General features: G+C 47.5%; 1 protein-coding gene across 1 annotated transcript; it reads right to left on the reverse strand.

Moving 5' to 3' along the window:
- Nucleotides 1-309: 309 nt before the first annotated feature.
- SDC1 (syndecan 1) lies at nt 310-5,171 on the reverse strand. Its single transcript, XM_014956897.1, has 4 exons — nt 5,058-5,171; nt 3,524-4,017; nt 3,218-3,347; nt 310-2,657 (listed from the first exon to the last, which is right to left on the reverse strand). The coding sequence occupies exons 2-4, from the start codon at nt 3,941-3,943 to the stop codon at nt 2,491-2,493; spliced, it is 717 nt and encodes a 238-aa protein (XP_014812383.1). The 5' UTR covers nt 3,944-4,017; nt 5,058-5,171; the 3' UTR covers nt 310-2,490.
- Nucleotides 5,172-25,966: the final 20,795 nt, after the last annotated feature.

Below are 25,966 nucleotides of genomic sequence, written 5' to 3' on the forward strand. Positions count from 1 at the left end.
ATGATGACGTACTGCGCAAGCAAGGAGAGCTCCCAAAATCAGAACCGGGGTGAAATGCTGCAGGGCTCTATCAAAGAGATTTCATCCAAGTCTCTGCTGCAGCCCCTGGGTACCCCACACCACTGCCAACCCCGGCATCCAGGGCAGGGGGAGAGGGAAGGAGGCCACCCTTCAAATCCTGAGCTGAACATCCAGACATTCAAAACTGGAATTCACGTTTCAGACTTAGAATCCAACTTCCTTGAAGAGCTGGACAGTCCTAAAAACCACATCTATGTTGTGCAGTATTACATAGAGCAACGCTCACAGGTGATTAGGCACTTTCTTGCCAAAATGCCATTTATTGCAGTATACCTTTGCATGGCATACAGATAACCAAATGTTGCATCTTCTGTTAGAACTCATATTTCATTTGTACCACTTAAATAACACAGAATGTCATGTTTGTTTCACAAACTGTCAGTTTCTACTACCAAAATATACAGTTTTTTTCCTTTCCCCCCAGCAAGGTTATGAGGTACAACTGAAGTTTACCACTTTATCTTCCTGTGCTTTACAAGAACCTTTTCATAGATAAACCTATCAAACATTTCTACATTCCTATACAAAGCAAAGAATTACAGCTGAAATTAACACCATCTGGTCATTGCATTAACCTATAAAAATTCATTCAGTAAAAAAAAAAAAAAAAAAAAAGAGACTTAATGGACTTTGCAGCTTTACTTAACAACAGCTAGCTACACGTATGCACAGGTTTTCCTCGTGCATAAAGAAGAGTTTGGAATCAAGAAGTGGCATTTATTTTTATTTTTCCTAGGGTTTGCAGAGAAGGCACCAATTTTAGCTGCGTAGCAGCCGAGGAGTGTTATATACTTCATTTAAATTACACAGGTTTTTAAGTTTTACCTTTAATGTGCAACATTTGTCCCAACTGTTGCAATGTTCTCCAATCATTCATTCCCTCTGGCTCAACAGTACAAATATTTACATCAGTTGTAAACACTCCTCCACCCACCCCATACCTTCTGCACTGAGTGATGAGGAACTGAACTCGCAAGAAGCTAACCAAAGGCACAGCAGAAGTAAGGCTTGTGCAGAACACCACACTCTTCTTCTCACTCAATTTTGGGATATTCTGGAGAACTCCAGACCCTCAATGAGGCCTCGGCGCCTCACATCGGACAGCACATTGACCACCAACAGCTTCAGGCATCCAGACTTTCCTCAGGAGGTGCTTTTCGGCCCTTACTAGTCTGACATCCCTGGAGCTGCTTCTCTCCAAAGTGCAGGAACAGCTTCTGAAGAACCGTTCCGGAGTCGTGAGAGTCAAGCACGCTAATTGTTGTGTATATATATATATTTATCTATATTTAAGGCCATCTACACTTCAGCCTTCACCAGGCTTGTTTCAGATGCTACGCTTCTCTACTCCTCCTTAGCTGCGAAGTCACGATCTGCTGCTTTCTGCCTCCCACCCCTGTGTGCCCAGGTGTCCTGTGGCACAGGCAGCAGACCATGGTCCCAGACAACCGCTGTAAACAGTGCGCAGAGAGGTAGGGGCTACCACACGCCATGGGCCACCTGGCCACTACGTGGTAGCACGGGGCTAAGAGGACTTGCAGCACGACAGCCCAGCCTACAGTCAGCATCTTAGAAAAGGCAATGCCTGAGATGAGACTGCTTGGAAAAAAAAGAAAAAAAAAAACCAGAAAAAAAAAAATTATCTATTTCTTACCTAAGCCTAGAGAGAGCAAGGGGGTAGTGGGACAGCCCAATGCTATTGGTGAAATGAACTCTCCACTTCAGTTTTGGGGTTTGTTTTGTATTAGTGTACGCACCAACTGCTTCGGAACTGATTCTGAGTATGGGATAATGCTTTCCAAAATATAAGTTACTTTAAACCACGTGACAGTCATTTGCTTACCCTGCCCCTCACACCTCCTTTCACTAGAGATCACATTCAGCTTGATGTTTCATAGTCATTAAGTGCTCCAAATAAGAGTTAGAAAGAGCCAGAGGATTGCAGTGTACCAAATATCTGCCCAGCACAGCCATTTGTTACACTTAAAACACGTTTATGAGTTAAATAGGAAGGATCCCTGCTATACAGAATTTGAGCACTGATATATGTTTATTCTCGCTAGCCCTTTCCCTAAATATCAAGAGGTTTATACACACAGTGCTCCCTTATCTTCTCCCCACCGCCTGCCCCAGCAGTCTTTAGATAAACCAAAGTGAGTTTAGGAACTTGGAGTCCCACTTCTGTTGAAAAAAAAAATAAAAAATTAAAAAGTTGTGCAAGAAAGCAGGGAATGTTCAATGAATCCAGATCTACTTTGTAGTTATAAAATTTCCAATGGCAAAGTGGTAAGGGCAAACAACCCAATGATCATATGGCTTAAGTTTAATGCAAAGCACACTAGGAGGTCCACGTGCAGGGAGAGAAGAGTCCAAGAAAGATGGAATAAGAAATGTCCTGAAGATCAGTGTTTATGCATAGAATTCTTCTTGTTTGTGTGGTTTTTGGTATCCTCCGTTAGACTGTTTTGGTTCATCCAGTGAATAGCTGCCTTCGTCCTTTTTCTTCATTCTATACAGCATAAATGCAACTAGAAACACTGCAAACACCAAGCCTACTAGTCCTCCAGCAATAACACCTAGAAGGGGGAAAGAAACACAAATTACTCTAGGCACCATACCAGATAAAGCTAGCATGATTACAAGTTCCAGGTTGTTCCTTACTGCGCGGTCCCTGACCTCATAACTTCCAGAAATTCATTTGTCCTTTTGCCCCCTCCCAAACCAGTCATCCTGCCCAAAACCTGCTCATCTACATCAGGTAAACCTGGGGAAACAGATCTCCCACCGGACCGTGCTGCAAAGCACATGAGGCTGCGTTGTTCAACTCTAGTAATTTGACCCAGGCAGCACGAGTCTATTTTGACTGTCATTTTTGAGAGAAGCAACGGAATAGGTTTAAACATAAAATGCCAAATAATTAGCAGTGGTTGCTTTGCTATTAGCAGACTAATATTTGCCCTGTCAGGGTTTTTTACAACACAAGATTGTGAATCGCCACACTCATTTCAGAGGTCTAACATAAAAGGTTGCCTTTCACGTTCAGAGATGTGAACTCTGCAGAACTGCAGCTTCTGCTGCCTGGAAGGCTCCTATGAGAGTCTGCTTTTACCAACTAGAAATCCAGAATATCAGGTACCTCCAAGAACTTCTTTTCTGTCCATAATTCCTGAGGCTCCTGCTGCTTTGGCATTCCTCCCGGAGTCAGCCAGCACTTCTGAGTTCTGGGTGGGGACCAAATCCTCATCTTTAGTCAAGATGAAGTCTCCCTGTTGGGACATACAAGGCAGGTTATTCATGTTTCTCATCACGTCTTGTTACTGGAGACTTCCCACAGCTTCGCTTTTTCTCATCTAAAACCCTCCACCAATATAGCCTATTAAATCAATCACTTGTTTACTAAAGCCATCTCCCTGGAAAGGGCGTCAAAGCTATTAGTCCTCACCGGGTCTCCAGAGCCATCTTCAGAAACCTCCTCATGTGTAGGAACCACGTCCTGTGGAGCCGTCGTTGTGGGGGCGGCAGCAATGTCTCCCTCATGATGGACGGTAGAGTGAGGCTCAGGCACATCTTTAGTGTCGGGCACATCAGAGCTAGGGATTTTAGGTTCGAGCTCATGGACCACGCCTGAGGCTTCTGAAGGAGTTACATGAACCACTGAAGGAAAGTGAGTAGTGGGGCTTCTCACTGTTGTTGTCACTGCGTCGTTTGTTGGTTTCTCATCAGGTGAGCCCAGGATGGGTACTTCGTTCTTCACAGCTACAACTGGCTCCTCTGTCACTACATTACTAGTGGCAGAAGGAGATACTGCTTCCTTTTCAGTTCGGCTCTCAATCCCCGGAAATGGCTGTTCATTGAAATCCATTGGTGTTACCAGCAATGAGGAATTAGTTGGCTCTCCTGGGATTCTCCAGGTGCGAGACTGGTCAGTCAGGGGACCTGCAAAACAAACAAGCAAAAATATTATTCTTGGACAGTTTAGAGACCTGTCAATAGCATCTTCAGGGCACAGGTCTAAGGAGGATGCCTTAACCTGCATAGCCAATTTTCAAAATATCCACAGCTGAGTTTGTAATTCCTTATCCTGTTCAGTGGAGTAAGGCAGGGACAGACCAATGTGCTATTCAGCAATACTTTGTTAGTCATCTGCTTCTCCCCAAGGCACAGGTGCTAGTCTGTTTGTGGACAGGTCAACAAGGGGGATGTCTGCATTCAGTAAACCATCCTGAGGAACCAGTGATCTGACTCTTTTCCCATAAATATCTTTTATGTGATTCAGAGCAGTCACCCATATACTCAACACCTTTAGTCACTGGTGCATTTGGGACTCACTGATTTCAGGGTCTCATTCCTGCAGAATTTTATCTAAAATACAAACATGTGGATGGAAGGAAGCTTTAGCTTTCAAAGGATGCTACTGAGCAAGCTATTTACTTCAGCACTGAACACCAATGGACTCCCTCACACAGTTTAATAGTCTGATAGACTTTCCCCCCACCCTAAACCCCCTTTACTCTGCTTTTAAAAAATTATGGTCCCTGAGAACTTGCACATCTGATAACAGATAAAAATCTGCACTTGATGTATGGCGGCAGGTTGAGGTTTAGACACCCTCAAATAGTATCTCCTACCAGCTCGTAAGAGAGGACAAAGGCCCTTCTTACGGTCTCTTTTCCCTATGAGTAAAGAATGACTCCAGCTTCATAACAATCTTCACGCAGTATCTCATATTAGCAGTGACATGGAGTATTCCCACTTCTGCTCCCTTTCAAGTCTCCTACAACTCATTTTCTGCCAACTGTTAGTATCTGAAGCAATACACTTGAATAGATAAGGCTCTTTCTCTGTTCCCAGCTCTCATATTTTGTGTGTGTGTGTGTGATTCCTCCCCCCCCTTTTTAGCTTGGATGCTCCTCAAGATCTTGATTGCCACATTCTGGAAGGATCAAGCATTAACAGTACAAGTGCTAATAACTCACCTGCACCTGAACCTGAGAATGCATCATCGTCATCACCAGATGAATCAAGATCTTCAGGAGGAAGGTTCAGATTTGTAGTTTGCTTGAAAGAGAAAGGAAAAAGGTGTGTTAGTGATGAGATTACTTAAAGTCGCCGTCTTGCTTGCACAGAGTCCTCCAAGGGCTCCTGAAGGTTACACAAGCTTCCTTTGTTCAGATTGCATTTTCTCATCTTTCTTCATTCCACTACCCCCCCAAAAGAGTAATTCTGGTTAGTCTATTCAGTGTTGGAAGGGTCAGTCTTGCTGTCTCCCTTCTCTGCACTGCTTCCAGGCTGCACTTGCTTTGGGAAAGGAAAAAGCAAGGAATCCGTTCAGAGCTGCGTCCTGGCAGCAACCAGTGCTCAGTCCTTGCACAACACAACCCCTCTGCTTCAGGTTCTGACCACCCATCTCTTCACTATCTAGCAACCACTACACCTGTGAATTACTGCATTACTTCTAAGGAGCAGAAAGGAAGGGGAGACAAAATAGTTTGGCTTCTCTGCCTTTCTGAGCTCTTCCAGCACTATCCACATATCTGAAACCACAGCATCTAACTGGAAGTAGAATGAGATTCCCTTTTCATAAGTGTGGGCGCTCAGACTAAGTCTTTAGATGGAAACCAGCCTTCCATGTAGGAGAACATAGCCCTGAGCTTTCTCCAGTTACGCTTCAAGGAGTACCCTAACCAGCACAGAAGTTCAGTTGCTGAAACAAGAGGCCAAACCCCTGTTTTACTGCACCTACTTGTCATAACACACAACGTTCAAAGCCGCTCAGGGTATCCAAACAAGACAACCCTAAATAAAGCACAGTGATTACTTCATTCATCTTGTTGGCCTCTGCTGTATACACTTACTGTTCCTGTCGGGACAACGTGGTTGACTCTCAGCTCATGACTAGCTCTAGGTTTATTTCTGCAGGGCTACCATTACCTCACCAGCTATTCTCCCATCTCAGCTTTCAGACCAAAGCCCTATAAGTCCCCTCTGAGTTTCATCTTTCCCCATTTTCCAGAATTTGGAATTCTGTCCCATCCTCAAGATGCCCTCATCATCCCTTTCCAGCACTGCCCCATCCACAAGTTTAGGAGATACTGCACTGCATCATCCAAGCTGATCATGGCTTTTATCAGGAGTGTGAAATCTCTTTTTATTATGTAAAAAGAACAACACACATTCTTGCCAGTTTTGCACCCAGGCTATAGCTTGCATTAACATGGTGTCACTTAAAAATGATGATAACACTCATCTTCATCCTAGGAAGAAGTTAGCCAGCACTACTATGATCTGTCAAACAAAGCAATTGAGCTCTCTCATTGTCACTTTATTACCTATATGGCTGTATTTATTGGCCCTATCTCCTTTTCAGTCTTTTAAGGTATCAGGTTTATCCAGTTTTGTCTTCCATCCTTAACACTTTATCCATTTCCCACATTTCCATAGAGCAATTAGTTTCCAAGGTGGTTAACTAGCCCATTAGATTCGACCTCTCCAAAGATAAAGAACGACACAAGCTGCCACCAGCTTAATCATAGCCAAGATCTTACCCCTTCTAGGCCATCATGGTAGTTAGATGACCTTTTTTAAATAACAAAAAAAAGTCATGTAAATATTAAACTTTTTCATACTCTCCTCTGGAAAACCAAACCAAACCACACCACTGTTCCTCAAGCTTCTGCAAGCATATTTCTAGAGTAATTTCTAGCAGGAAATCTTTTTGTTTAGCTACATGTCATGAGGTAATTGGGATTTTTAGATTTGTCCGTGCTTGCTTGCACTGTGCTTTTGCACTCATCCATGGAAAGTAGGTTAGATAAGTACTTCCTCTGAGTTTTCCTTCTGGTGTCAAAGGTCAGTGACTCACACAAGCTGATCTCACTACACTCCAAATATTAAAGAGTACTAATTGTTAGTGCAGAAGGAATAGAGAAAGTGCTTTGAGGCTTCCCAAACTCTGCTCCTTTGAGTGTCCTTTCTAGTGCATCCAGAAGTGAAATCTGGTTTTCAGAGCAAAAGGGGGATGCCTTCTCCTCCTGGTGGGAAGGCTCTACCTTGAACCAGTGAGAAAGCAATCTCTCCAGCTCTTCATGGAATAATACAGTTTCAGGTGCCACCATACACTTTTATCTAGGATCAAGGCTAACTTTCCTCCCGATCTGAATCTTCATACAGGATTTGCAAGAACACCTGTACAGATCTGATGGTCTGCAGACCTTAGTGACACTCCTGAAAGGATCACAGACCATCAGGAAATATAGCAACTCTTGATCTTGACTACTAAGCCAGCACCCCTTCCCTCCCTCTGTGGTGCTGATGGATGAAGCTTGTTCAGTTGTGCCATGCTTCTTTTCTTGTTATCCAGCATGTTCAGCCAGCTTACCCTTACTTTTCCCCTCACACCTGAGCTTCTGGCCTCTTCCCAGGCTCATCTCCTGCTTCTCCACAGCCTCTACCACATACTTATTTAAATCCTAGTTTGATTTCTGTGTCTTAGCGGGGATAGCTAGGTCTTCCTCAGAGGAGGACAGTCAAGTGCAGCCCAGTCTAAACCAATGGAGACCCATGCTGTTCCAGTGTAGAGTGGCCCACTTTGCTCAGCAGCCACTCTGCAAACATGAAGGCAGGCTCCTACTGGCTCCTGCCCCCTGAGGTCGACTACTGTACTTCAAAAGAGGAATAGAAAACATGATTAAGGATTAATAAAGTCTGATTTCCAGAGCTTTACATAAGAACTTAATGAAATTGCACTAAATGTGTCCTTCTACCCAGATGTCCCCAAGGGTCTTATCCCAAGATGCTCCTCTGGGAGTTGTGGCATCTCCCTTTGACCAGGTAGTTTGAGGCCTAGGACCTGAGAAGGACTTTCTTTGCCCCAGACACTCCAGGGACAGTGTGGGATGTGGATACCAGTCAGAATATCCATACAGGGACATAACTTCACGACATCATCCAATTTCATGACACATGAGCACTAAGGATCATTTGCCTAATTTATGTGAGTGTACAGTTTTATAAAGACCACACTTCTAGCTCCACAGACTACAGCTTCAGTAGGCATGGGAGGCAGTAGTAACCTTTCCTTGTGGCGCCACAAAATACAAGTGCTGCAGAAAGGTCATGCTTCTGTAACGACCTGCTGCTGAAGGGTTTCAGACACAGCAAGGTTAACATCAAACACTGAGTCGGGACAGCATGGGAAGGGATTGAACTAATTTGGGTTTGCATCAGGAAGACAGACCGTGCTGTTCAGACGACAAATGCCTCATGGTCAAGGCTTTTCCATGACCTTTTATTGCAGCCGAGTTACACCAATGAGAAAGGTTTTGATTAGTCAGGAGGATTAGGGGCGCAGAACACAGATTGAATCACCAGGTTGTGCTATCATATGAGAGAGCTGAAAATAAACTCCAGCTTAAAGCAAGATTGCTCTACCAACAACTTTGCATTACTTTAGCTCAAAATTTTATCATCAGACTGTTAGATATAATCAACTGATGTGGACGTGCTTTCAGAAATTACTTCCATCATCATCGAGTTTAATTTTCAGTCCACTGAGACTATTTGTGGACCATTCCCATTGGAACTGATGCCAGAAAGGCTGGCTGAATGCATTTAATTTTAGGTGGTAGATGCTTTGAAGGATCTCTGATGGTATCTCATGTATTCTTGTCAAAAAACTTTCAGTTCTTATACTGCCCCTAACATGTTGCCTTTTTTTTTTTCCTTTTACCATTTAACAAGCTTATATTTTTTTAGTTGATGGTTGTTATTTTTTAGCAGCTCAGACAACTGATTGGAAATACTTGCCTAGCCCTTCTGAAGTCACTGAATTCGGTTGCATGCAAAGGGTGAAATTTGTAAACAGCATTTTTGATATGCATTAACCAGTTCCCATTAACCAGTGGAAGACCCCCTTCCCCAAGTATCAGCACAGCCTGTTTTGGGGAAACCCTGGGGAGGCTCTTAGCCCCTGCTCTTGCTGAGCTCTGTATTGTTGGGGAACAATAGTTATTCAGTTCTGCTGGGACAACCAGAAAGCTGCTTAGTGGCATCTTCAATTTAATCAAGAATGGGCCAGGCTTTCACAAATCATTAGCAATATTATTGGCTCCAGAAGTCTGGCACACTTCAGACTTTTGGGTTTGGTTGTTTTTTTTTTAAAGCATCGTTTCTAACTATTCTTCAGTCTTCGTCTTGGTTCAGTCTCAAAACATGAATCTTTCGTGTTTCATGCTTATCCCAATCAGCTGCCACAGAGGTCCCTCCTGCTAAAGCACAGATTTGAAGTACTTTCTCATGACGAAGGGGAGATTTGGAGTTTATTAGTCGATCTCACCCCACCCAAACTGGGAACCACATTTCTTTAATTTGGAGCCATGATATATGTAAAAGGAAGCAGCTTTTTTTTTTTTTTTTCCAAATTGCTCTTTGAGGTAAGCAAAAACACTGGCTTTGTCACAAGCTGCTACAAGCCCTAAACTAGATTAAGGATGATTTGTATCCCACTCTTATTAATCCGAGTTAGCAATCAGCCTATTGCAGCAGCGTCAAACACCCTTGAAATCCTCCATTATCTGAATAATGCTGTTAAATTTGCACATTGGTTTCTCATAATAGATCCTTCTTATTCAGCTGAAAAGGAATGAGCTGTAACGAGCTCTCCCACCTCATATGCTTCCCTGAGCACCCTGCAAGATTCTTCTGACTTTATGGGAAGCCAAACCAATGAGAAAAAAGACAAGCATTTACTTTCCAGTTTGCCTACCAAATATAACATTGGAGCATCTAGGAAAAAAAAAAAAGACTATCACAAGGATTTGAACAGCTGTAGAATAAACTCAAACAGAAAGGTTTGTCCTTCGCCACCTTCTATACGTTGAAGAGCAAAGCTAGACCCACTAACAGACACGCTATCTGATGCAGAGCAGCATGAAGAGCTTCTAGCCTCAAAATATTGATATTACTGTGTGGGAAGACAAAGACATCTGCTGAAAGAAACTGTAGCTTTGTTAAAGCTTGATATTCTGCAGTTAATAGCCCACACCTGATTAAGTCAAGTCCCAGATGTCTTAAACGATTATGAGGGGGGAAAGGGAGGGAAAACACCACCAAACACCACCAGCATCCTCACCTATCCCTCTTCTTCCGCAGGCATACAGACTGTTAGCATTAAGCTAACCATGCACACCTTCAGTTTAAAGAGTCAGCAACAAATTCTGGAGCAGCCGAGACAGAACTGATGCTTTTACACGGCAAGTCAGAAACGAAGCTTGTGTGCAAATCTGCTACTTCAGAAGTCAGTGGCAGTATGGTGCCACCTCAGCCAAATGCTCTTCCAGTTGTTTCTCCTGTTAGTCCACGGCTCAAGAAAAGCACCAGTGGTGCTTGGTGGCCCTGCAAGTTAATGAAGTAGTTATCTTCCTACAGGAGCCAAGGACACAGACTATCAGCACAGGCCAAAGAGCGGGAAGACAGGTACAAACCATCCCACAAACAGCCCATGGACTGGACAGACTAGATCTAAGCAGTACTTTAATCCCTGGCAAGTGTTCCCATCAAGGCTTTTCAATACACTGCAGCTGTCTGCCCTTCCTGTTCCACATGGTGTCATTCCCTCATTCCTCAATGAACTTTTGCTCTGTACCAACAGGCTTCAGCATCATCCACCCCTGCCATCCATCAGTTTATGTCAACTGGAGTAAGGCTGGTCACAGCAGCTCACAGCATGCTCCATCCCAAGGGAAGCAAGTAGAAAGCAAAGGATGCTCTTCTGCTCAGCAAGACAAGCACCATTTTAGCAGCAAGAGGTAAATATGCCAGTTAATCTGTCTGCTTCTCTATCAGATCATAATTAGTAAAGAAATCTGGAAAGTCTTGACTAATTGAGTTCTTACTGGCCTCCTCTTCTGTTTTTGGCTGGTGACTTGAGAAGGAGACTGTCTTTGAGGGAGAGGTCCTAGCCACAACAGGAGTTGCTTTTGTTTGAAGCATGAACCACCTGATCATCACACAAGCAGCTACCTCTTGGCACTTGGCTCCTGAGGCAGTGAAACACCTTCCAACACCTACTCAAAATAGGATGGGGGCTTTTAGGATTTATTCCAAGCGCAGACCAAAACAGCCTGAAAACTCTGCCCGCTGTCCACTAGGCTTTGATCCTCCTCCGTCAAGGTTTGCGGCCACAGCTGTAGAAGCACACCCCAATCCTTTCAACAAGACACAATGGCCAAGGAAGAAGAGCATCCAGCTACTCCACACACACAGCAGCTACAGCCCCAGTGCTTCTAGAGACTTCCCTGAGAAGTACCACGCTATAGCCCAATCGGCATTACATTTTCCTCCTTACTGTGACAGGGCAACTTTTTTTAATTAAGTAGGGCTGAAAACACAGGCAATCAACATGCCAAGAGGAAAAACGAACCAGCCTGTCACCATCAGGTTGGGTTTCACACTCTGCAGCAGGGCCCTTTACCACCTCCCACGAGAGCGTGTCCCTTCATGCTTCCCAGACTATCCCCTGCATAGCTGTTCGTGCCGTCTCATGGTGAACCAGATCGGGGAACTGGTCTGGTTTAAAATAAATAAAAAAAAAAAAGAGAGAAAACATCATGCAAAGAACTTTCCAGCAGGACCAGTTCCCCAATCCTGCTCGGTGCATGAATGCACAAGTGTTTGTATTGGCAGAGAGTGCAGAGAGCGGCAGCCAGGGGCTGCTTAAGCAATTCATGGAGGATCACAGCCTGGGTTCCTGGGATGCTGACACACATTCACCTCCCCTGGGGCAGAGGGGCAGCAGAACACCCTGCCACCGCCGCGCATTATGGAGATGCGCATCACCACCCTCAGACTGCAGGCAACATGCAAATCACAGGCTGCCTCCCTGGGCCATGCAGGTTTATAGACATGGGAGTCAGGAGAAGGTTTGTAGGGAGAGCTCCCTTCTGCTGAGAGTTTGCTCGTTCACAGTGGGTAAGGTTTGTTCTCAAGTCTCACCACATGGCTTTTCAGTCCTCCCTGACCTCCTGAGCACAGTAGTGAAGGCTAGAGGGATGCCTTACTCAAAAAAAGCAGTGCTAGTGCTTTTGCCTTGAGCCACCTGAACTTTACAGGAGTTGCAACTGCAGTTTAGTACTGGACAAGGAGTATTTTGCACCTCCTTCAGCAGAGAGGGGTGAGAGAAGCCAGGGGAAGCAGGAGTCCCACAGGTTTATGGACACCACAAGCAGGGAAGGTGGCTGTGGCGACACACAGCACGCACAGCATCGGTGACAACTCATCACGTGTGCACACTGCTAGGAGCGTGCAGCACCACGTCAGTTCTTGTGCAGAAGAGCTGAGCTGCCTCCTAGTTCTTTCTCAGCCAGCTCCACCACAACTCTGGTCAGTTGTTTGGCAACAGAGAGAAGCGAGTTAAGAGCCCGTGCTCCTGCTTTTTCCCCTGGAGGATATATCAAACCCTGAGTCAAACTCACTGGGTTCACTCATGCCAACCTGCTCCTTCCAAGCAAAGCAAGACAGCCCAGGCCAACGACCAAGTCTCACTCATGGACAGGCCGACACATCCACAGGGGTGGCACACAACAAGCGCTCAGCTTAACTCTGCATCACTGGCAGGTGCAGGTTGTGACCATTTGGCCAAAGGGGGGGTACCTTTTGTCTCCCACGTTCAAGGCAGCCTCTGTTTTGAAGACGCAGTCTAATGGGAAAGCTCTTTTCCCTGCAGCTAATCTCATGGGAAGCAGCCAGTTCAGTTTTACGGTATAACTCCTTTTCTTTAAAGAGCCTTCCCTGCAGCTCTTTAACATACTTGAGAGTTCAGGCATTCGTTTCTTCAGATAGCATGAGAAACCTGGCAGTCAATGTGTAACCTCAAAGAGCTGTGCAAAGTAGGTGCAGCTCGGGGAGGCCGTACAGCTCCAGTTCAGCCTGGGGAATTCATTTCCAGCTGGCTCGAGACACCAGCAGCGAGCTGTGTGAGCCCAGACCAGAAAAACCTAACTTCTCCTTAAACCCTCTGACTTAAAATCACCAGAGCCCCTATGGCAGCAAAACCAGCAGAGAAGATTCAGCCTTAACAGTAGCAGCCAGTTCTTGTTTAGAAGAGCACAGAGGGGGGAATTGCTCAGTTTCAGCCAAAGCCAGTGGTGGGCTGCCCACCCCGAGAACCCTGACAAAGTCAGGTTAAAAGAGGGGAGGATGCTGCGGGTCAGAAATTCTTAAAGAAATGGAAACCCATTTGGCCAAGGACTCTAGTAGCCCAGACCCCACTGCCCATGCGTCCCAGCAAGTACACCACAGACAAACACAACCCTCCCGGTGGAAGAACAAATTACAAGTGGCAGGACCTAAGGTCCCTGCTGCCTTTTCCTCTTGCACCCAAGGCAGCCCCTGCTGCAGGGTTCAGGCAGGCGAGGTTGGGCAACTGACCCCAGCCATCAGCAGTGACAGCCACTTCAACGGAGACTGGACTTTGCAGTGCTGCCCTCCAACACGCACAAGCACACTGACCTTCTGTCTTCAACAGCAGTCCCAGCAAAACCAGGCCCTGTCCTTACCCAACTATTCCCAACCCCGCGCTGACCTCTGTTGCCATGAACAAACTGTCTCGCTTCCTTCTGGGTGCAAATTCCTCCCTTTGCCCCATCTCTTGCCACCCACTCACCCTGTCTTATTTACAGGATCAGGACTGAGGAGTGTCACTGGAGCAAAACTCACTACAGACCCACCGAGACTCCCTGGCAAGTGCCAACAGTGGGCTTCAGACCGCCTGATTGCTCCTGGACAGCACCCGTGGGTTGGAGAAGCCAATCTCCTCTCCCCATAAAGCTAAGAAACAGCCCAGCTCCCAGTAAAGCAGACCAGTCAGCGTTACAGCCCTGAGACTGAGGAATGTAGTCCAAGAGTGGGTTTGAAGGAAGAGCTGCAAAGGAGCTTGTGTCTCCATCTGTCCCATTTGAGACTGCCTTCTTCCAGTAGGTCCATTAGCTCAAACTGCTCAGCGGGCAGCTGAAGGCCATGTGCCAGGATGCAGAGAGGCTCAACCCTGCGCACTCCTCCTGCTGAGGGCATCACTGCAGAACAGAGCACACCAAAGCCAGCACAACACCAACATCAGGACACAAGAGTTCAGGGACTTTGGTCCCACAGGACCGCAACTTGCCCTTTTCAGCCATTCAGCTTAGGAAGTCCCAGCTCAGAAATCAGAGATGTGTCTACGGCATCTCAAGTCTCCAAGTTAGCTGATGGCACACTATGAATCACCTCGTGATCACCTCTCAGCAGCACAAGGAAAACACATGTCCCTCCAGTCCTAAGGAAGCCCATTTCCTGGAGATAAATGCCATACAACTTGGCTGGGGGAACTACTAACCATTTCAGAAGAGCTCCATACCAGCTTCTGTGCTGTCAGGAAGCTACCATGAGCAACTCCACAGCTGCACGAGTGCTCTGACCTGGGCAGATGCATTCCCCAAAGTCAGAAGAGACCTCATCACTGTGCTACGCAGTGTTCTGGTGGGGGGAAGAAGCTGTTCTGCTTCACCTGAGGAAAGGAAGCCAACATGCAGCCAGGAAGACTTCCTGCCTCCTGGAATTGCTATCAGGTGAGAGTTAGTGTAACAGCCTTCTGTACCCAGGCACAGGGCTGGGAGATGACACAGGTTCTCTTCTCAGTCCTGGGAGTTTCCTGCTCCTTCAACTCTGGCAATTACCTAGTGTGAGATATGCCAAGGGGCCAGAAGACCAAGCTGTAAGATCTTCTTGAAGGATCATCGAAGCATTTTCAGTCTATTAGTGAGACATGTATCTGTTTCTAATTTGAGCAAACCGCTTGCAGTGCTACGCTAGGTCAGTGAAATCCAAGTTTCAGATAAAAATCCCTGGTGTATCATCAGACTAAGGGTTTCCTGGCAGTGCTTCTGGTTCCTAGCAGCTAGGATGTTATTTAAACCTCAGCAGAAAGATGGACTTGCAACCCTGGAGTACTAAAGGTCTCAGCTAAAGCAAGGTGAGTTGGTAAACTTAATGAGACTACTTAAAGCTACAAATAGCCAGCCTTACGACAACAAAAAAGCTGACAAGGTGTTCTGGTTAGTTACATGAAGTTACAGCAGAACCACCCAGACGCAAGGTTTTATAGGAGGATACATCCTATAGCAACTGCCTATGCACATAAGGTTTTATAGGAGGATATATCCTATAGCAACTGGATACATCCTATAGCAACTGCCTATGCACAGGACAACAAAAACTACTTCTTATTTGCTGACACTTCAGTGGCAGAAGCACCTGCCAGCTGTGAGGCCTGCTGCCATCCAACTCTGCTTTAGCCTCCCAGCTGATCTGCTCCTGGTTCACCCTACAGGGCATCCACCAAGTCCTTCATATTATGGTAGCCAGCCTGAGACTGAACTGTCCCAAACAAGGTCTTCTTGATCGCTTTTGTAAACTCCCTGTTTTCTCCAGGAGGTGGCACAATGAAGTCTCCAACGCTTGTGAGAAGTTTTTTTTGTTATGCTAACAATCTGTATTTTCCATGCACACATCCCAGATATCCATTGACTCTTGTATTTCACTATAAATCTCATACCCAGGTTCTCAGTTACAGCATCACCACCAACCCTTTCCAGGCACACCCTCCCACATCGAAGAGCTGATCAATCAGGGAACTGGAAGGATCCAGAAAGAGCTGCCTGGCTTGAACTGTCCTCCCAGTCTCCATCTCGCATGTGCACACCAGATGGCAGGATCAGTCACACCCCACCACCTGATGCTTGGTCAGTTTGCTACAGAAGACCTTGGCTCTTTGGAGGGAGATGTAGGAGCAAGTTAGACCTGGGCAGCAAGATGAGCCGAGAGTTGGCATTCCACAGCTACCTTCTGATATGGTCATGCTCCCTATGGCCAACCTCTAACCAGGTCCAAGAGCTCTGTTCCTGCACAGCAGGACTCACACCAGTCAGCCACTGCTCTATTACGAAGGAACTTGCGTGTCTCAATCAGCAGCCAGTTGCTGGACTCATGCAGACCACAGAAGCAGGGTTAGATTTTGGGTTTGATCCAAGGCAGGGCAGTTCCTGCACCGTGGCAGGTCTTACACGTACACGCACGGTGGAGTGTACTTTTTGCGTTTCAGATAAAAATCCCTGGTGTATCATCAGACTAAGGGTTTCCTGGCAGTGCCTCTGGTTCCTAGCAGCTAGGACGCTATTTAAACCTCAGCAGAAAGATGGACTTGCAACCCTGGAGTACTAAAGGTCTCAGCTAAAGCAAGGTGAGTTGGTAAACTTAATGAGACTACTTAAAGCTACAAATAGCCAGCCTTACGACAACAAAAAAGCTGACAAGGTGTTCTGGTTAGTTACATGAAGTTACAGCAGAACCACCCAGACGCAAGGTTTTATAGGAGGATACATCCTATAGCAACTGCCTATGCACAGGACAACAAAAACTACTTCTTATTTGCTGACACTTCAGTGGCAGAAGCACCTGCCAGCTGTGAGGCCTGCTGCCATCCAACTCTGCTTTAGCCTCCCAGCTGATCTGCTCCTGGTTCACCCTACAGGGCATCCACCAAGTCCTTCATATTATGGTAGCCAGCCTGAGACTGAACTGTCCCAAACAAGGTCTTCTTGATCCCTTTTGTAAACTCCCTGTTTTCTCCAGGAGGTGGCACAATGAAGTCTCCAACGCTTGTGAGAAGTTTTTTTTGTTATGCTAACAATCTGTATTTTCCATGCACACATCCCAGATATCCATTGACTCTTGTATTTCACTATAAATCTCATACCCAGGTTCTCAGTTACAGCATCACCACCAACCCTTTCCAGGCACACCCTCCCACATCGAAGAGCTGATCAATCAGGGAACTGGAAGGATCCAGAAAGAGCTGCCTGGCTTGAACTGTCCTCCCAGTCTCCATCTCACATGTGCACACCAGATGGCAGGATCAGTCACACCCCACCACCTGATGCTTGGTCAGTTTGCTACAGAAGACCTTGGCTCTTTGGAGGGAGATGTAGGAGCAAGTTAGACCTGGGCAGCAAGATGAGTCGAGAGTTGGCATTCCACAGCTACCTTCTGATATGGTCATGCTCCCTATGGCCAACCTCTAACCAGGTCCAAGAGCTCTGTTCCTGCACAGCAGGACTCACACCAGTCAGCCACTGCTCTATTACGAAGGAACTTGCGTGTCTCAATCAGCAGCCAGTTGCTGGACTCATGCAGACCACAGAAGCAGGGTTAGATTTTGGGTTTGATCCAAGGCATGGCAGTTCCTGCACCGTGGCAGGTCTTACACGTACACGCACGGTGGAGTGTACTTTTTGCACTTGCTTCTGTGCCTCACTATCGCCAGTGTCAAGTAAACCAGCATCGATGTGAAGAAATCAAGCCTCTGCCTACATTTTGAGGTGTGCTCTCAGGTCTGGTTTATCCACAGGATCTCAGAGTGTTGACTAAGCCTAGATTGTTTATAACGCAGAAGCCACCCCTGCCAAACACATGCAGTTACACCAGCATGACTAAGCCACGCACAAAAGGACTGAAACATCTCCACCAGATGCAGGAGCCACATCTCAGACCAAGCATTCCCTCTTCCCCCATCTCAAGAGTCTTCTCAAAGAGGCAGCATCACCCATGCAGTCTTCCATGTAGTCTTAGCGGCTCCTGAGTGCAGGTGCCAAAGGAAAACAGCATGTAAGTGTTTTGGGTACTACTAGTCCCCTTGGAACAAACAGCAGTAGGAAAGGTGGCCTTTGGGCACAGGCTGGACCATGTTTCACTGAATTACTCCAACATAGACCACAGTTCAGACTGCGTGAACTCCCTTTGAGAAATCTGCATTGCTGAAAACCACCGAACCATACGATCTACCCAAATAAAACGGTGAGGAGATGAAGCTCTCAGTGCCTCTTCCCAGGACACCAACGCTCCCCGTGCTCAGGTTTACCCAAGCGCTGGTAATCCTCCCTATAAGACGAAGTTCTGACAGCAGTTGCTTTCTGCTGCCCTGTTTGCAGTTAAATTATGCAAGACCTGAGTGAGGTTATGGAAGCCGGCTGGTGTACTTCCAAGCTGAGTCATGAGGGTGTTGAAGTATCATCTCAAAGCTGAAGCATCAAATGAAATCCTCCCATCAGTGACTGTCTTAAGAAAACTGCCGCTGCAATCGCGCTCTAGTCACCTGCAGTCCCACTCATCCCAGAAATGAACATTAGGCATTTCTTGGCCGAACACCACATGGATTAAACTGATTGACTCTGACCTTAAGTCACTCAGTTGCACTTTTTAGTGCCACATCTGTACAGCAGAGCCCTGAACAAGGGACTGTTACAAGGGCAGGATAAATCAGAGAGCTTCCCTTTGTCCCAAGCTGTTATCCAAGTCTCACCGTAACAGACACTAGCTTCAGCTACCTCATGCCTTCAATTTTGGGTATATACAGCTTGTGCACCTCTCTTCCCCACGGCCTTGTTTCAGAGCAGTCACCAAATCAATTGAGGAGGTTAGAGTTTAGGGAGAGATGCTACCACATTTGTGGAGTCTAGATGCTCTCCTGCCTCTTACGGGCAACTGTCAGACTTAGGTTGCAATTTGGCCATCCCTGTGTTTTACACATCTATGCTGTGAAGAGTCAAGAGACATCACTAATGCCACTTCTGATGGGCTGTCAGGCATTTAAGACAAGTCAATAAAACAGTACTGAAAACTGGTTTAGTACCAAGTTACTCCCAACCCAACATGTCCCTTTGTTCAGACAAGTTTCCGGCAAGGAGCACCATCAGGATAGCAAGATGCTACGTATCCACAGACCAAACTTGTAAGACCCCGTTCAAACATCACTAGGCTAAAGATATTTCATATACAAATAAACTTCTGGGTCTGCTCACTGACTGCCAGGTCTAGTCAGGGCAGTCTCTCTCTCCAGGAAGTACAGCATGAAACGCTGAAGGACCACCTTATGGGCCCACTCTAAAAGCACAGGCTGCATCACCGGCACGAACCGTCACCATCACTGCGACACCCAAATGCTTTGCCGTTCCAGGTTTCTGGTGTTCACCTCGCAAACCTCAGCTGATTGATTACACAGGATTTCTCATGCAACTGTAATCCCTCATCCTTCTGAAGCATCCAAAAAGATTCAGTTTTCAATGAGAGAGGTGTGATCTCCCAGTACGAACTTTCACTTTCTTTTATTGGACACTGCAGTTTTCACAATTTCATAATATTCTGGGCCCGCTGCCAGAGACCCACTGGCTACATCCATCCTAGTAAATTAAACAACATCAGGGAACATCCCCAGGCACTGGAACACAATCTATACCATCAAATTATTAGCATGATCTCTGGCACAGTTTCGAGCCTTGCCAACTGGTCTGCACCCAAATAACGCACGGGAAGGCTCCCCAGCAGGCAATCTGGTGGGGGGTGGGGGGGAGTGTTAAAGAATAGGTCAGAAAATAAGATTTGCTGTACGACTGGGATTCTAGCATTTAAGTTGGCCGCAGAACAACTAGCATCCAGCCTGTTGTACTTACTGAAAATCAGCGTAAAGGAGGTTTGGTGGCTCTTTATAAGCCCTTCTGACTGCACGCTGGGGAGGTGAGTGGGCCATACTGAGCGTTTAGCACTTTTCAGCTACTAATTAATTAGAAGAGTCTTCCAGCTTCCGTAGCAAGAAGCTCCCCACCATTTCCCAGCTCAGTGCAACTACAGTTGAAGACGAAGGAACTTTTCACAAGTTCTAAGGCCAGGCTGGATGGGGCTTTGAGCAACCTACTCTAGTAGGAGGTGTCCCTGCCCATGGCAGGGGGGTGGGAACTGGATGATCTTGAAGATCCCTTCCAACTCTAACCATTCTGTGAAGTTAAAGGCGCTTTGGAGCAGAGCTGGTGCCGCGGGAGGATTAAGCTCTGCAGCTCCTCTGCGAGGCCATGAGTCAGTTGATGTGAGCACACGATAGCAGAGCACTCCTTCGCCACTGCCCAGACATGCCAGAGCCAGCCTCTTTTGTTAGGCGCTTTGTTCACCGATGGGAAAGTAGTCACGATCTAGATGATTCCTCCTCCGTTAGGACGGGGAGAGATTTAGAAGTCAAAGCTGTCTAGCTGCAGGCTGTTCGGCGAGTTTCGATGCAAGCCTCGCTACCACTTCTCCACTGCACGTAGGTGCCACTTACACCCTGTCAGAGCCAGCGAGGTGGACAAATCTCAGTTGGCCATCAAATCTGCTGGTGCGAGAGTCTCTATCACAGTTTCATAAGCACAGAGCACAGCAGGGGAGTGAAAAATATCCCATATATTAGCGTTTGGAGTCAGGTAGGAATTCAAGCGAGCTTTGTGGCTCCTCTAGTTTGGCCTTTTACTCCTCTTACCCCTCAACTTCTTGACCAAAGAAAGTCTGGGCTCAGTCCCTAAAGACAACACCTATTAGCTGGTCAATGGGACAACAGGTTCTCTCTTCTGCGGAGATGCTCTTACCCAAGACCGACGTTTCAGTAGATAGACAGGCTGCTCTGAGCTCCTGTGGCTGTGCAGAGCACAGGCATCAAAATTCCCAGCTTCCCATCCTGGGGCCAGGGCATGCAGCCCCCAAATCCTGCTGTGAGCTGGTCAACAAACAGCACATGACAGGGATAGGTATCTCTCTCTATAAATACATACATACCTATGTTTACATCTCTCTGCTCCAATGCTCTCAGCACACAATAAGGCAGGAATAGGGTCCTGTTTGGGGACAGGAAAGAGCCAGGTAGTCTCTTCCTGCAGCAGTGTAGCTGCCAGCTCTCGTCCCCAGGGAACATCCCCAGGCTCCCTCCCAGCCCAGGCACGGCAGCACTGCTGCTACCACACGGAGCTTCACAGGAGCTCTCATCTGGAAATCGTTAGGTTAATCACCGCTTGCTCTCCAGATGGCAGACTGGCTCCACTCTCCCCTGCCCACCTCTGGCTTCAATATACAGTCTGCTCCCTCTAATAATCCCTAGATGCGAGGGGCTGGGCTGCAGCTCTGAGCAGGATGTGTACTGCCACCGGCATTAGAAACTAATTAGAAGAGCTTTCCTGTGCTGGGCGCAGGACGGCCGGGGGCTGCAGGGCTGCCCAGAACCCCCTCCTCCCGTGGCAGAGGCAATGACCCCCTCCTCCCGTGGCAGAGGGCAGACAAAGAGCAATCCCCCCCGTTCTCAGGCTGTGGCGGTGACAGGGCGCTGGGAGAAGTCGCTGTTAAAACCTTGGAGAAGGCTGGTTGAGAGGAGCGTGTGCGCCTGGGACTGCCCCCAGCCAAAAACCCAAGCCTTTGAGGGGCACCGGGAGACATTGTCACTACTGCTCAGGCAGTGCAGAAAAGTTACAGGGTGGAGTATGACGAGAAGACAGAGCCTCCATGAAAGGAAAATACTGTTGGCAGGCAGATCCCCGTCTCTTCTCAGCACCTTTGACTTATCCATTCTGCAACAGCAAGCCTGAAGACCTCTCAGTTATTAGAAAAGCCCTGAACGCCAAGAGGCAAAATGAGCGGACGTTAAGGAGAACCATATTGCAAAAACAAGGGTTATGGAGAAGACAGTCCTGCCAGAGAGCACAGCAGCAAGACACATGAGTGAAGCAGCAAGAGCCTTTCAACCAATCAATACCCAGAGGAGTTTCAAACTAGAAGCCTAGAAGGGAAAGCCATGACTTACACCACCTCCATGACTCAGTTGTAACTGCAGCTCCAGTGACTCAACGGGAAGTTCTATTACCAACTCCATCCAAGCCCCACTAACACACTGGTTCCCATCCAGCAAACCAAGCCTCACTGGTGAGACTGGTCTCAGCGGTGAGATACAAACATTACAGTCAAGCATGGCAAGGAGCCCAAGCTAACAGACTCCCTTGGACCCATGCCGGTTCCACAAGACCCAGAACATCAGCTGCAGCCAAGCTCTGCTTGAGAAACTGAGAGGTTGGGAAACCACCACATTAGCAGATGTTGCTCCACAAGAGTTGCTTGTAGGAGGTCCAAATGTTATCTCACCTTGAGGTAAGGCTTCACAGGGCAGTAACTTTTCCACTAGCATCTCCACAGTAGAAAGTGCATTCTCCCAGGTTTCTGGCCAGGCCAGATAAAGCTCATTTCTGCGGTGCACCAGTCGCCCAGCAGAGCAGCAGTTCAAATGAAGTACGCTAGTCATCTCTAACTCAACGCTAACTCTCTTAACAAAATTGACACTCAGCACTCCTTAGGAGAAATCACATGCTCTCTGCGTTTTGGAGTGTCATCTCCTCAGCTCAGAAGATAAGTGAACCTATAAGAAACACCAGAAGTCCTTGCACCGTTGGTCAAAACAACTTCCACTTCCGTAGAATGATTTGGTTTGGAAGGGACCTTGAAGATCATCCAGTTCCAACCCCCCTGCCCTGGGCAGGGACACCTCCCACCAGACCAGGTTGCTTGAAGCCCCATCCAGCCTGGCCTTGGGCACCTCCAGGGATGGGGCATCCACAGTTTCTTTGCAAGTTCACTGCCTGTATCAAAACCTAGGGAGTAACAAAGGTCCACAAATAAAACAGTGCCTTTAAATACTAAAATGCTCTGATGCCTCCTCAAGAGCTCACAATCTACCCCCCCAAATACACCCATTTATGTTTCTGCTCAAATTCCTCACTTCAGAACACGGATACGGGACCCAACTATACTTGTAACTCCTTCCACAACCTTTAGCAGAGAAAGAGTATGGCAGCGTTTGGAGGCACCGATCAGTTGCACTAGGACAAGAGAGAGAGGACACCTTCTCGCTGAAAGCTGATGTTTCCCACAGCTTTGCTACTTCTCTTGGCACAGAAACAGCACCTGTCCAGTCTGTTTGTTTGTGGAGAGAGTTACCATAGAAGTTTCACAAATAAAAGGACTACTGCTTCGAGCTAAATTGCTCTCAGATAAAGACACTGAAGTAAAGGTGTCTGTGCTCCCCTTATAGCCAAAATGAGATGCAGTCAAAGCAGCCCCGACAAAGCAGCTCACCTTGAAGTAGACGTGCAGGGGCTGGTCAGATAATCGCTCTCTTTGGCTCCACTGATTACATCTCCATGAGCGTAATGAGGGCTTAGGCACCTAGCACACACAGAGACACCTACGTTTAGGTGCCTTAACATCAGCTGAACGTTGTCCTGAGGGACCAGCGCCGTTTGAAGTACCCTATGTCTCAGCGAGCGCATCAATCTCCAGCTGTCCTGGAGTGCTGTATTAAATAGCTCTGAGTTAATAAAGAGTAGGAGACATCTAAGATGAAAATACTAACGCTGCAATGCTGAAGCACTGCAATTTTATCATTGACAGCGCCTCCTCAGGAATGGGGTCCCATCTTCTCTCTCCCCAGAAGTTCCCTCCTCCATGTAGGAGGCCCTACTAAGATCCCACAAACAAGTGTGGAATGTCCCTCTCAGAAGCATTACTATGGTTCTTGGACACAAGAGCCACTTCAAACAAGGTTAGGATGAAGTGCTACTATATAGGCCACCTGGAGACATCTAAGCACTAGCAATGCAAAACACATACTTAAAATGGACCAATTTTGCTGCTAAAACAGCAGCCTACATTTCAGGTTAGTGCACTAGCATAATTTTAGAAGGCTTACAGGTTTCTTGCGCTTGCTGTAACTTGTCTCAGGTTGTTAGAGAAGATTGTTTGGTTTCCAGAAGTTTCAGAGGGCTGCCATTAAAAATGTTAGCTCTTCCAGCCACTTGAAACCGAGAGAAACCTGGAACAAAAGACTTGCACCAGAGCCCCCTTACACGACACAAACCACGGCCAACTTGTCTCTGCTCTAATCCGAGTTGACCAGATACAATAAAAGTCCACGTTTTACTGGGAGGTGCCTCCAGCAAGTGAGCCTTCAGATGGAGAAGCGCTGTTTATAGTGCTTGATAAATGATGGGACGCTGGTCTGCACGTACTGTAGAAGAAAGTGTTTCCTCCTTATCCACTGCTCACACGTGTAATAAGCAAGCTGGACTACCTAATTTCTTCTAATTAGTTTACATCCAGATAGGAATGACATCACCCTTGGAAAAAGGTTCTGCCTGCTCTGCTCAGCTTGTGCTCACCGCCAGCGTGCACCTACAGCCAGTGAAACAACCCAAACCCTGTTCCCCCTCCCGATACAGGCGGGATTGTCCACGGCCCTCCTGCAACAGGCTGCGGCTTGGCCCAGCTGGCTTCTCGGCAGGGTTACACCGTGCAGCAGCTTCCATTTGAGAGAGGAACTAGGTTAATCCATTAAGGTGCATCACCCTTCTTATTTCAAGGAAATCAATGGCCCCATCATAACAACAGAGGGCAATTACTCTCATACAAGGTGTTTTGAGCCGTGAAGTGTCACCTTGAAGAGAAACAGGAACCTCCCCAACCATTCCCGCGGGTAAGAGTGCTCAGAAACAGCGATCAGAAAGAACACAATTATTTGTGGACCTTTGTTACTGTTGTGGCCAACAGTTTGGCCACTTTCTTGTTCTACTTCTACGACAATACCCATGAACAAGCCAAGCCACGCAGCCACAGCCAAGGGTCAAGTGAGGTGCCAGCAGCAAGTGACACCCTCTCCAACGACCAGACCACCAAGAAGCCAACACAACCAGGGCAGTGCCCACAGCCCCGCCACGGGGAGGACCACGCAAGGTCACTCTGCTTTCTGTGCCCAGCTCAAGAGGCTTTCTGCCACATGATGCAAAAGGGTGATTATTCCCCGACAGGTGGGAAAGGCAGTTTAGTCTGTGTCCCTGACAGTTCAGCATGGGGGGGGGGGGGGGAAAAAAAAACGGCAGCAGGGGCTGCTGCTGCGAGTCAGAAAGGAGTCAGGCTGTATAAGCCTGGGCTGGTTTGTAATATGCTTTATGCTGGAAAATATCTCACCCCTTTGTGTCCCCGCAAGTGTGGGGTGGGGGGGGGGGGGGAGAAAAAAAAAAGGCCACCAGAAGGGAAACAGCCTCAGAGCTGAGTCACCATGGAGGGCCCCGAGGACTTCTGCTCCTCCATGTGTTCGTCCGGGAAACCCCTCCATCTGAAGCATCACGGTGTCTCTTACACACAGGAAAACTCCAGGCAAGCCTTTACTTCGTGTCCTTCTCATTTCCAGTAAGGAATATTATTCACAACAGAGGAATTTTGGCCAAATGCACTACAGAGGCTGAGAATTAACTGCATTTTTTCCCCCGCTGCGTTCGGTGAGAAGCCGATTCAGACCCTGCGAGCAGAGCCCTCTCCCCACGGCACAGGGGTAATTACGCTCTGTAATTAAGTGCCACACGCTCGGCACTTTTACCCATCTCGTAACAACCGGCTGCCGTGGGGGCTACAAGGGTGAGTGTCCAGAGGTACAGGCCGAGCTCACAGCCGGAGCTGTACAACCAAACTGAAGGTGTTTTGAGCAGCTCGAGTCCTGCTCCCTCACACCTTGACCAACTGCTGCTGTGGTTCACCTCCAGAGGAATTTCCAGTCAATTATTTATTCCCTTTCGGAAAGAAGAAGCCCCCAGTTTGGATTTTGGTGATCCTGCCCGCTCACCCAGCGCCTCCTGGGCCGCTTTCTCCTTCCAGCTCCCCCAGAGGAGAGGGCTCCATGAGGAAGGGGGGAGCGGGGTGTCCCTCGCCAGAGGAGAACGGGATGGCAAATTGGGCTTTGTCACCCTTCAAGAGATGGCCGCAAGCTCTCCCTGTCCCACAGGCAGAGCTTCGGAGGGGGGGGACACACACACACCAGCAGCCCCCCAACCCACCCACCGCCATCCAGCAGAGCCCCGGAGCACAGCAGGCCTTTGGGAGGCTGCGGGGGCCAGGTTTGGGCGGAAAGGCCGGGCAGAGCCATCCCCGGGCCAGGGATGACACCTGGTGGCCGCTGCCGCCGGGATGC

The sequence above is a fragment of the Calidris pugnax genome, unplaced genomic scaffold (genome assembly GCF_001431845.1).
Source record: "Calidris pugnax isolate Ruff unplaced genomic scaffold, ASM143184v1 scaffold171, whole genome shotgun sequence".
NCBI lineage: Eukaryota > Metazoa > Chordata > Aves > Charadriiformes > Scolopacidae > Calidris > Calidris pugnax.